This window comes from Salmo salar, chromosome 11 (genome assembly GCF_965601325.2).
Source record: "Salmo salar chromosome 11, fSalSal1, whole genome shotgun sequence".
Lineage (NCBI taxonomy): Eukaryota > Metazoa > Chordata > Actinopteri > Salmoniformes > Salmonidae > Salmo > Salmo salar.
The window spans coordinates 24,832,501-24,845,462 of record NC_138301.1 but is presented as its reverse complement, the minus strand read 5'-3'; the positions used below and the strand labels follow the sequence as shown (position 1 = coordinate 24,845,462).

Sequence of the window (12,962 nt, the reverse complement as noted above, 5' to 3'; positions counted from 1 at the left end):
GGCAGAACACTGACATTCCTGTCTTGCAGGAAATCACACACAGAATGAGCAGTATGGCTGGTGGCATTGACAAGCTGCAGGGTCATGTCAGGATGAGCCTGCAGGAAGGGTACCACATGAGGGAGGAGGATGCCTTCCCTGTAACGCAAAGCATTGAGATTGCCTGCAATGACAACAAGCTCAGTCTGATGATGCTGTGACACACCGCCCCAGGCCATGACGGACCCTCCACCTCCAAATCGATCCCACTCCAGAGTACAGGCCTCGGTGTAATGCTCATTCCTTCGACGATAAACACGATTCCGACCATCACCCCTGGTGAAACAAAACCGCGACTCGTCAGTGAAGAGCACTTTTTGCCAGTCCTGTCTGGTCCAGTGATGGTGGGTTTGATGTTGCCGGTGATGTCTGGTGAGGACCTGCCTTACAACAGGCCTACAAGCCCTCAGTCCAGCCTCTCTCAGCCTATGCGGACAGTCTGAGCACTGATGGAGGAATTGTGCGTTCCTGGTTTAACTCGGGCAGATGTTGTTGCCATCCTGTACCTGTCCCGCAGGTGTGATGTTTGGATGTACCGATCCTGTGCAAGTGTTCTGCCACTGTGAGGACGATCAGCTGTCCGCCCTGTCTCCCTGTGGCGCTGTCTTAGGCGTTTCACAGTACGGACATTGCAATTTATTGCCCTGACCACATCTGCAGTCCTCATGCCTCCTTGCAGCATGCCTAAGACACGTTCACGCAGATAAGCAGGGACCCTGGGCATCTTTCTTTTGGTGTTTTTCAGAGTCACTAGAAAGGTCTCTTTAGTGTCCTAAGTTTTCATAACTGTGACCTTAATTGCCTCTCGTCTGTAAGCTGTTAGTGTCTTAACGACTGTTCCACAGGTGCATGTTCATTAATTGTTTATGGTACTTTGAACAAGCATGGGAAACAGTGTTTAAACCCTTTACAATGAAGATCTGTGAAGTTATTTGGATTTTTACGAATTGTCTTTGAAAGACAGGGTCCTGAAAAAAGGACGTTTCTTTTTTTGCTGAGTTTATATATCTCTAACATCACCTTGTTGTAACTGTTCAGTGTGATTACGTTTACAACCTTTGTCAATGTCATAACATTTTTTCTACAAGCTGCAACCTGAGCTCATCCATCAAATTCATTTGGAATCTTTCCTAAAAAGAGATGGAGGGCTTTTAAAAAGAGATAACCTTGTTATTTTGTGCTGAAATGAAATGAGTTTATTTGTTTGTCAGGCTGGTCCCCCTCCTCAGTCTGACAATGAAAGGAACAGAGAGAAATCTAAGCTCTAGACAAAAATACTTTATTTTACAATGCCAATGCAGCTTTCCCAGATAGTCTGTTTACATATATTAGAAAAGACCACTGCCACAATCGAGAGTCTCCGGTACTATTCTAGCATGTCAGTAACCCACTCACTCAGTATGAACATATACGTTTATTGACTATTGTACCATTTATTATAGCAATAACATCATTACACTATTATCTGTCGATCAACCTCACTACATATCCTCCCTACAGTTGGCTAGCTGATGTTGTGTTAGCATTCACAACACGCTGAGTGGATGTTACAATCATTAGCACAGTGGTGTCCAATCAGAGACTTCCCAGGTGCTACTCTAGGATCATGTTCATTATCTATTGTATGAGATTTGAGAGTATCATCACAGAGAGGAATTGAGAGAGAGAATGGAAGAGAAAAAGAGAGTGCTGAAGAGAGGAGAGTAAGAAAGAGGTAGAGAGAGGGAGAATGAAAGAGATGGAGGGAGGGAGAAGGAGAGAGACAAGTGAAAGAATCACCAATTTTCTTTTCAAATCAAGTTTGAAAATTATTTCCCTGAAAAAAGGGACCATCATCCCAAGTGATGGGGCGGCTAAATTGCTTATAGCATTCAAACGCATTTTGAATGCATTTCCTTTTGGTAAAAATGAAAAAACAAGAGAAAAAAGTAATTTGCACATTCTTTTGCACTAGTAAAAAGCACATTCTTTTCATCCTTGCCGCTTTGTGATGAGAAGCCTGTTTCGGCGTACTCTTTTGACGGCATCCTGAAAGTGGAGGAGGAATAGGCTACCTTAATGATCTGAGCCAGAGCACTACCTGTGGGTGGTTCAATTAAATCAAATGGATTTTAAAGTGACTGGGGAATGGGGCTGGCTGACATGTCATAGAATGCAGGATGTTCTGAAGTGGATTGAGTGTGCTTCGAAAATCTGTCCCCCTTCTATCTCTTTGTTCCCTGGAGTGCCTTTTGAAGCAGACCACACACACACCACACATACACTGCCATCCACATCTGGAGATCTGTCAGTGTGTTCCTTCTGAGAGGTGAGAGGAGAGAACAGATCCTGTTGGAATCACCCTCTCTGCCTTAGGAGTAATGCTATAATGAAGCTCTATGGGGGCTGGAGTGGAGTATTGGAGTCTGGAGTAGAGCAGTGGTGTAATTAGACAAAGCTATGGTTCACACAGACCTCTGAGAGCTCTGAGACCCATTCCTCATCAGCACACATCCCACTACAGTGGCTGGCTCATTCTCACTCTCTTATTCGCTTTCATCTGCTTTTTAGGGACTTCTGTCAGTCTCTCTCTTCTCTCTTTTGCTCTCTCTGTCTGTCTCTCAATCTCTCTCTCTCTCTCTTTCTTTTTCTATCTTCCTCCCTTCACCATGAGTGGAGAGTTTAATTAATCTATTTCCCTGATGTTTCCTTTCAAGTCCAAATCTAAAACACAATCATCAAGCCGACAGAGCTATTCTGAACAACACTGGGCCATTATGTTTCTTTGGCAACAAAGCACTTGTCTGAAACAAAGATGAATCAAATCATATTTTTTCGGATGCGTCAGAGAGGCATAGACTTGCAACAATAGACACAGCGGGAACTGAAGAGCAGTCTTGGCGGGTGTATGCTCAAATGAGCAGCCTTAGTATATTGGTTTGTTTTGCTATACTTTCTGGTACAGACTAACCTGTTCTTTGACACTGGGGTGTTCCACAATAGGGGATTTCCTTACGAAACTAGAACAAAACAGGACCATGATCTTTTTAATTTTCACAAAATTGTGTCCATAGAAGGGTCCTTTGGGGGAAGAATTGTTGACATTTGTATCTTACAGCATAATAAAAAATATATATTAGTTGAAGTTGAAAAATGTGTGAAATGTTGACCTTACCCAGGCTTCCTTTATTCATGTTTATATTTTTCAATATTCATATATTAATGTAAGAAAATTGTTATTCCAATCAAACTACTCATTACAGAGCAAGCGGTAAAGCTTCATATGACAAATATTTTATTTCTGGCACTTACAGATGAAACATTATGGTGGGTAAGGCCAAAATGTTCCAACTTCAATTAATTATTTCCCAATTATGCTTTAAGATACATACAACAAATGTCAACAATACTTCCTCCTTTTATGCGGAGTGGAACAGGGGAACCCAAGAGCAGACTCAGACGAGGAGAATGGGATGAAGTAACCAATGTATTTATTGAAACACAGGGGGAGGATGGAGTGCAGGTCAGGGGAAGCCCGGGCGGGTTGCTGGAAACCAGGTGCGGAGGCTGAGGCTGGAGCGAGAGGGGTTGAGACAGGGTAAGCAGGTCCGGAGGGGAATCCAAGGGAGTAGTAGAGTGGGGAATCCAGGACAGAGTAGCAGGATGACGAGACGTGGGACTGGAGACAGAGACCAGAGTCAGAGCGGGCAGAACTGTACCGGAGAGGAAAACAGCATCAGGCAAGGAAAACAGGCACAACAGGATAACAGGATCTGAATAGTAGAAACGTAGACTGACTGAGCAAAGATTACGATCTGGCAGCGTGGAAGTGGCAGAGTATTTGTAGAGGTCTTGATTATGGAACAGGTTGCAGCTGGTGGGGATCTGCTCTGACTCCAGCACACCTGTCTCTGCCCACACAATCACAAACACACAGAGAGAGAGGGAGAGGGAGAGAGTACTGGGGGAGTGGCGGCAGGTCAAGGAGACACAGGATGAGCTGTAGAGGGCGTTGCAGGAGCAGATGTGACACCTCCAAAGGACCCTTCTATGGACAACATTTTGTCAAAATCCTCAAAATCATGGTCCTGTTTTATTCTAGTTTTGTGATGAATCAGCCAATACATACAGTACAGTATGTGATACACATTCTGCCATACTGTAAGATGTACATCTAGTTGATAAGTATGCCCACATTCTGTTACTTATTCTGTGTATTCTGTGTCCAATGCATGTAGTTCATGTATTCAGTGGCAATAACCCGTTCCCTCATGGCATTTGGAAACAACCATAATAAGGTCTTTGCTCTCTCAACCAGAGCTAGCTGGATCCTGCACTGCCTTTCCCAGCGCATTCAGGAGACAGAAGCAGTGGAGTTCAGAGGTGCTACGCTAAACCCAACTCTCCACAAAACCCCCCGATTAGGTTCCAGTCAGGGTTCCTGGCTGATTACAGAGTGCTCATCACTTAGCCAGAGGGGAACAGGTTATTCTCAAGAATAGTTGCTGGGGCAATCAGGCAAGGTCTCAAAGGGTGTGTGGCTTTTGCTGACTGCTGAAGTGAGATGGTGTTACCACGAGCTAGCTGTGATCCCATTGGTATTGCAAGTAAATGTGTAAAGAGAGGTGTGGAAAAAGGTTCAGAGGTCATTTGCAGTATGAATAAGCCTTATGACTGCTTACGTGTACTGGCAGTACAGATCTAGAGGTCAGAACAGGGGTTTTAAACTGCTGTCAGTGTGTGCAGGGTTTTTTTCCACCCAGCACTAACACAGCTGATTCAAATAATCTACAAATTGTGGTCTTCGATGAAGACCTGTCACAACGTCTACAGGTGGCGCCTCTCCCCGTTCGGGCGGCGCTCAGCGGTCGTCGTCGCCGGCCTACTAGCTGCCACCGATCTCCTTTTCTGTTTCAGTTGGTGATGTCTGTTTAGGTTAGCACCTGTTTTGTGTTAGTTCATTAGTGGGGTATTTAGTCTGTCTGTTTTTGGTTTTGGTTTGTGCAGGATTATTTTGTGTCGTCTTATCATAGGTTGTGGATTTGATTTTCCTCTGCCGTTCTGTATTTAGGCATTAGGGTTTGCTGGGCTGCGTCCCGACTCATTTAGGGTTCTATCCTGTCGCTTGTGTTTTGTACCCTGCCTTGTGTTACGGCACTTTTGGACTTTGTTCATTAAACGTGTGTTTCTCGTACCTTGGTCTCCTGCGCCTGACTTCACCCCTCCTGCATGTTAGAGTCGCTCTGACAAGACCAGTTTGTTAAATTAAGTGTGTTAGAGCTGGGCTGGAACAAAAGCCTGCATGCGCTGCAGCTCTCGAGGACAAAGAAAGTACATCAGCTCTGTATGACTGGGTGGGGCTCACAGCCTTATACTATGGGTAATTATCTTACAGGAAATAATTAATAAAAAAGTGATTACCCAACACACAGGAATGGGACTGGAAGGTACTGGAACAGAATCCTCTATTGGAAACATTAATTGGTGGCTTGTAAAGCAATGATCTTGCATTGGATAGTTAACTTTTATCTTTATAGAAGCCACAGGTGCAAACATGCCCGGTGGCAGATGTCTGACAAGATGTGCTGAGCTGCAGTTTTCTTTTCTTCTGAGGACTTGTGTTCGATGTTCATTGTTCATCGGGACACAGGGTTTCCATTTATGTCACCATTTATAGTCTCGCCCAAATGATAGCTTTCTAATTGCTGTATTACATATGTACCAATATATCCATGTTTTCTAATGTGCTTTATCTATACCATTGTGTAAAGGCATCAAAAATGCCCAGAGCAGGGTTTGGTTCATCGCACATATGACAGAATCCACTCTTCATTCTATTGTACATCACACAGTCTCTCTCATCTATAGCAATACAAACAGAATGTTCTAGTCAGCTGCTAGCCAGCTATTCACAGCAAAAGAGCCATTACTGCCACAGTGTGATGTCATAAATCGCAGCCGTAATGAAAAAGTCTGGGCGCAAATGAGCCAGTGTGGTGCTCAAACACTTTTAATTGTGTCTTTTGCAGTCGCAATGATCCTATTGTGCTCCAAGTGAATTGCGTTTAAGAAATATGATTTCCACTTGGAATGGGCCAGAGTGCTTAATATGTATAATGCTGTTATCCAAGAGATATGTTTAATGTTGAACATTAAACCGATTATATAGGCTATATAATAAATACAATTTGATTTGATATAATATTTTCATGTCCACACTACATGTCTATGATATGGACAGGAGAAGTATTATTTCACAAGCCAATCTAGTAGAAAGGCAAAACTGATGTCGATGAAACATTTTCTCATAACTCTCCTGGCTTCTTCACCACATTCCTTTGGAGAGATTGGAAACCCAAATTGGTCTACACGGACAAGTTCTGGCCTGGTTTAGATCTTACCTGTCGGAAAGATATCAGTTTGTCTCTGAATGGTTTGTCCTCTGACAAATCAACTATAAATGTCAGTGTTCCTCAAGGTTCCGTTTTAGGACCACTATTGTTTTCACTATATATTTTACCTCTTGGGGATGTCATTCGAAAATATAATGTTAAATGTCACTGCTATGCGGATGACACACAGCTGTACATTTCAATGAAACATGGTGAAGCCTCAAAATTGCCCTCGCTAGAAGCCTGTGTTTCAGACATAAGGAAGTGGATGGCTGCAAACTTTCTACTTTTAAACTCGGACAAAACAGAGATGCTTGTTCTAGGTCCCAAGAAACAAAGAGATCTTCTGTTAAATCTGACAATTAATCTTGATGGTTGTACAGTCGTCTCAAATAAAACGGTGAAGGACCTCGGCGTTACTCTGGACCCGGATCTCTCTTTTGAAGAACATATCAAGACTGTTTCAAGGACAGCTTTTTTCCATCTACGTAACATTGCAAAAATCTAAAACTTTCTGTCCAGAAATGATGCTGAAAAATTACTACTACTACTGCACTGCGCTACTTTCCGGTTACCCGTATTAAGCACTAAATAAACTTCAGTTAGTGCTAAATACGGCTGCTAGAATCCTGACTAGAACCCCAAAATTTGATCATATTACTCCAGTGTTAGCCTCCCTACACTGGCTTCCTGTTAAGGCAAGGGCTGATTTCAAGGTTTTACTGCTAACCTACAAAGCATTACATGGGCTTGCTCCTACCTATCTTTCCGATTTGGTCCTGCCGTACATACCTATACGTACGCTACGGTCACAAGACGCAGGCCTCCTAATTGTCCCTAGAATTTCTAAGCAAACAGCTGGAGGCAGGGCTTTCTCCTATGGAGCTCCATTTTTATGGAATGGTCTGCCTACCCATGTGAGAGATGCAGACTCAGTCTCAACCTTTAAGTCTTTACTGAAGACTCATCTCTTCAGTGGGTCCTAAGATTGAGTGTAGTCTGGCCCAGGAGTGTGAAGGTGAACGGAAAGGCTCTGGAGCAACGAACCGTCCTTGCTGTCTCTGCCTGGCCGGTTCCCCTCTCTCCACTGGGATTCTCTGCCTCTAACCCTATTACAGGGGCTGAGTCACTGGCTTATTGGTGTTCTTCCATGCCGTCCCTAGGAGGGGTGCGTCACTTGATCGGGTTGAGTCAATGACGTGGTCTTCCTGTCTGGGTTGGCGCCCCCCCGGGTTGTGCCGTGGTGGAGATCTTTGTGGGCAATACTCGGCCTTGTCTCAGGATGGCAAGTTGGTGGTTGAAGATATCCCTCTAGTGGTGTGGGGGCTGTGCTTTGGCAAAGTGGGTGGGGTTATATCCTTCCTGTTTGGCCCTGTCCGGGGGTATCATCGGATGGGGCCACAGTGTCTCCTGACCCCTCCTGTCTCAGCCTCCAGTATTTATGCTGCAGTAGTTTATGTGTCGGGGGGCTAGGGTCAGTCTGTTATATCTGGAGTATTTCTCCTGTCTTATCCGGTGTCCTGTGTGAATTTAAGTATGCTCTTTCTAATTCTCTCTTTCTCTCTTTCTTTCTCTCTCTCGGAGGACCTGAGCCCTAGGACCATGCCTCAGGACTACCTGGCATGATGACTCCTTGCTTTCCCCAGTCCACCTGGCCATGCTGCTGCTCCAGTTTCAACTGTTCTGCCTGCGGCTATGGAACCATGACCTGTTCACCGGACGTGCTACCTGTCCCAGACCTGCTGTTTTCAACTCTCTAGAGACAGCAGGAGCAGTAGAGATACTCTGAATGATCGGCTATGGAAAGCCAACTGACATTTACTCTTGAGGTGCTGACTTGCTGCACCCCCGACAACTGTGATTATTATTATTTGACCATGCTGGTCATTTATGAACATTTGAACATCTTGGCCATGTTCTGTTATAACCTCCACCCGGCACAGCCAGAAGAGGACTGGCCACCCCTCATAGCCTGGTTCCTCTCTAGGTTTCTTCCTAGGTTTTAGCCTTTCTAGGGAGTTTTTCCTAGCCACCGTGCTTCTACTCCTGCATTGCTTGCTGTTTGGGGTTTTAGGCTGGGTTGCTGTACAGCACTTTGAGATCAGCTGATGTAAGAAGGGCTATATTAATAAATTTGATTTGATTTGATTCTCCTTTGTTGTGATTGGATGTCGATGGAGCTGTGTCTCTCTCAGGTCTGAGTTCAGTCTGGGGTTAAATCCTGCTCTATGCGTTGAGTGTTTTATCTGATCTGGGACCAACACAGAGACATTCCCTCTCTCTCAGGCAGTGACACAGAGAACCCTGCGGTGTCCAGAGCTACTGATAAACTATTTATGCAGGTTTTTTGAAGTGGTGATGCCGGCGCTCCATCTGAAGTGACGCGCGCTGTATTCATCACTCCTTTGTCTCAGAGAGAAAAAGGGAAGAGGGGGAAATAAACTGACCTTCATCCATTCTCTCCCCTCAAGTGTAATGTGGTGAATATGGCTGGGCCTCTATCTGTCAGACGACAAGTGAATTTGTTTCTCTCGCTCTCTCTCTCAGGGGGATGACGTTCTGACAGTCATCAAAATGAAGGCTCAGTGGCCTGCCTGGCAACCCTTGAATGTGTGAGTAGTCCAACAGCAACCTCCGCTATCATCTCTCTCTCTTTCTCTGTTTCTTTCACTCTCTCTTTGTCTAACTCACTCACACTTTCTCTTGAGGGACTGACCCATCCTGCAGCAATGTCCTTTTTCCTTCCTCTCTCCTTTCTGTATGCCACCCTCACCCTTATTCTTCTCTCTCCTTTCTATATGCCACCCTCACCCTTCTTCTCCCTCTTTTCTGTATGCCATCCTCACTCTTCTTCTTCTCTCTCCTTTCTGTATGCCACCCTCACCCTTCTTCTCTCTCCTTTATATATGCCACCCTCACCCTTCTTCTTCTCACTCCTTCCATGTTTTCTCTCTTTTCACAAATGCATGAGTTACACCACACTGCACGGTCTTCTTCATCGCTCATCTACTCACGTCGAATCATGTCTTGCCTCCCAAGCACACAACTGAGGTATCACAACTCACTGATCCAAAGTTCTGCACTCGACGTGTTGCTCTGTGCCATGGAGCCACTTAAAAGCACTTGGCCTGAATTTTTTTATTTTATTTATTTTACCTTTATTTAACCAGGTAGGCTAGTTGAGAACAAGTTCTCATTTGCAACTGCGACCTGGCCAAGATAAAGCATAGCAGTTAGACACATACGACACAGAGTTACACATGGAATGAACAAAACATACAGTCAATAATACAGTACAAAAAAGAAAAAAAGTCTATATACAGTGAGTGCAAATTAGGTAAAATAAGGGAATTAAGGTAATAAATAGGCCATGGTGGCAAAGTAATTACAATATGGCAATTAAACACTGGAATGCTAGATGTGCAAAAGATGGATGTGCAAGTAGAGATACTGGGGTGCAAAAGGAGCAGAATAAATAAATAAATACAGTATGGGGATGAGGTAGATAGATGGGCTGTATACAGATGGGCTATGAACAGGTGCAGTGATCTGTGAGCTGCTCTGACAGCTGGTGCTTAAAGCTAGTGAGGGAGATGGGAATCTCCAGCTTCAGAGATTTTTGCAGTTCGTTCCAGTCATTGGCAGCAGAGAACTGTAAGGAAAGGCGACCAAAGGAGGAATTGGCTTTGGCGGTGACCAGTGAGATATACCTGCTGGAGCGCGTGCTACGAGTGGGTGCTGCTATGGTGACCAGCGAGCTGAGATAAGGTGGGGCTTTATCAAGCAGAGACATGTAGATAACCTGTAGCGAGTGGGTTTGGCGACAAGTATGAAGTGAGGGCCAGCCAACGAGAGTGTATAGGTCGCAATGGTGGGTAGTGTATGGGGCTTTGGTGACAAAACGGATGGCACTGTGATAGACTGCATCCAGTTTGTTGAGTAGAGTGTTGGAGGCTATTTTATAGATGACATCGCCGAAGTCGAGGATCGGTAGGATGGTCAGTTTTACGAGGGTATGTTTGGCAGCATGAGTGAAGGATGCTTTGTTGTGAAATAGGAAACCGATTCTAGATTTAATTTTGGATTGGAGATGCTTAATATGAGTCTGGAAGGAGAGTTTACAGTCTAGCCAGACACCCAGTTATTTGTAGTTATCCACGTATTCTAAGTCAGAGCCATCCAGAGTAGTGATAATGAATGGGCGGGCATGATCGGTTGAATAGCATGCATTTGGTTTTATTTGCGTTTAACCTCTTACATCTAGACGTTCCGCTAGCGGAACACCTGCTCCAATATCCAATGATAGGCGTGGCGCGAATTACAAATTCCTAAAAAATACAAAAACTTCAATTTTTCAAACATATGACTATTTCACAGCATTTTAAAGACAAGACTCTCCTTTATCTAACCACATTGTCCGATTTCAAAAAGGCTTTACAGCGAAAGCAAAACATTAGATTGTGTCAGCAGAGTACCCAGCCAGAAATAATCAGACACCCATTTTTCAAGCTAGCATATAATGTCACAAAAACCCAGAAGACAGCTAAATGCAGCACTAACCTTTGATGATCTTCATCAGATGACACACCTAGGACATTATGTTATACAATACATGCATGTTTTGTTCAATCAAGTTCAAAAATGTATCAAAAAACAGCTTTTTACATTAGCATGTGACGTTCAGAACTAGCATACCCCCCGCAAACTTCCGGGGAATTTACTAACAATTTACTAAATTACTCACGATAAACGTTCACAAAAAGCATAACAATTATTTTAAGAATTATAGATACAGAACTCCTCTATGCACTCGATATGTCCGATTTTAAAATAGCTTTTTGGTGAAAGCACATTTTGCAATATTCTAGCCATCACGGGCTAGCTATTTAGACACCCGGCAAGTTTAGCCTTCACCAAAATCAGATTTACTATAACAAAAATGTTATTACCTTTGTTGTCTTTGTCAGAATGCACTCCCAGGACTGCTACTTCAATAACAAATGTTGGTTTGGTCCCAAATAATCCATCGTTATATCCGAATAGCGGCGTTTTGTTTGTGCGTTCCAGAAACTATCCGAAATGGTAAATCAGGGTCGTGCGCATGGCGCAATTCGTGACAAAAAAATTCTAAATATTCCATTACCGTACTTCGAAGCATGTCAACCGCTGTTTAAAATCAATTTTTATGCAATTTATCTCGTAAAAAAGCAATAATATTCCAACCGGGAATCTCCTTTTCGGCAAACAGAGGAAAAATCACAAAGACGGGGGCGGCCAGGGCACGCGCCTAAGCCCACAGTCCCTTGATCGGCCACTTGAGAAAGGCGATAATGTGTTTCAGCCTGGGGCTGGGATGACGACATTCAGGTTTTTCCCGGGCTCTGAGCGCCCATGGAAGACGTAGGAAGTGTGACGTTAGAGCAGAGATCCTTTGTAAAAGATAGAGATGGCAAAGAAGTTCAAGAAATGGTCAGACAGGCCACTTCCTGTAAAGGAATCTCTCAGGTTCTGACCTGCCATTTGAGTTCTGTTATACTCACAGACACCATTCAAACAGTTTTAGAAACTTTGGAGTGTTTTCTATCCAAAGCCAATAATTATATGCATATTCTAGTTACTGGGCAGGAGTAGTAACCAGATTAAATCGGGTACATTTTTTATCCAGCCGTGAAAATACTAGCCATAACAGGTTAAGAGCAGTTGGACGCCACGGAAGGAGAGTTGTATGTCATTGAAGGTCGTCTGGAGGTTAGTTAACACAGTGTCCAAAGAAGGGCCAGAAGTATACAGAATGGTGTCGTCTGCGTAGAGGTGGATCAGAGAATCACCAGCAGCAAGAGCGACATCATTGATGTATACAGAGAAGAGAGTCGGCCCAAGAATTGAACCCTGTGGCACCCCCATAGAGACTGCCAGAGGTCCGGACAACAGACCCTCCGATTTGACACACTGAACTCTATCAGAGAAGTAGTTGGTGAACCAGGCGAGGCAATCATTTGAGAAACCAAGGCTGTTGAGTCTGCCAATAAGAATGTAGTAATTGACAGAGTCGAAAGCCTTGGCCAGTCGATGAATACAGCTGCGCAGTAATGTCTCTTATCGATGGCGGTTATGATATCGTTAAGGACCGTGAGCGTGGCTGAGGTGCACCCATGACCGGCTCTGAAACCAGATTGCATAGCGGAGAAGGTACCTTGTGATTCAAAATGGTCGGTAATCTGTTTGTTAACTTGGCTTTCGAAGACCTTAGAGATGCAGGGTAGGATAGATATAGGTCTGTAGCAGTTTGGGTCTAGAGTGTCTCCCCCTTTGATGAGGGGGATGACCGCGGCAGCTTTCCAATCTTTGGGAATCTCAGACGATACGAAAGAGAGGTTGAACAGGCTAGTAATAGGGGTTGCAACAATTTTGGCAGATCATTTTAGAAGGAGAGGGTCCAGATTGTCAAGCCCGGCTGATTTGTAGGGGTCCAGATTTTGCAGCTCTTTCAGAACATCAGCTATCTGGATATGGGTGAAGGAGAAATCTGTGAGCTCATCTCCACATGCACCA

The 12,962-nt window shown here is 44.2% G+C and overlaps 1 protein-coding gene across 2 annotated transcripts in view; it reads left to right on the top strand.

Annotated features, from left to right (window-relative positions):
- The window catches only part of LOC106562306 (spondin-1), a 143,687-nt gene that overhangs the window by 105,610 nt on the left and 25,115 nt on the right, over positions 1-12,962 (top strand). For both annotated transcript variants that reach the window (XM_045689214.2, XM_045689213.2), the window contains exon 7: positions 8,958-9,022. In XM_045689214.2, coding sequence (XP_045545170.1) covers positions 8,958-9,022 — 65 coding nt within the window. The remainder of the gene's footprint in view (positions 1-8,957; positions 9,023-12,962) is intronic.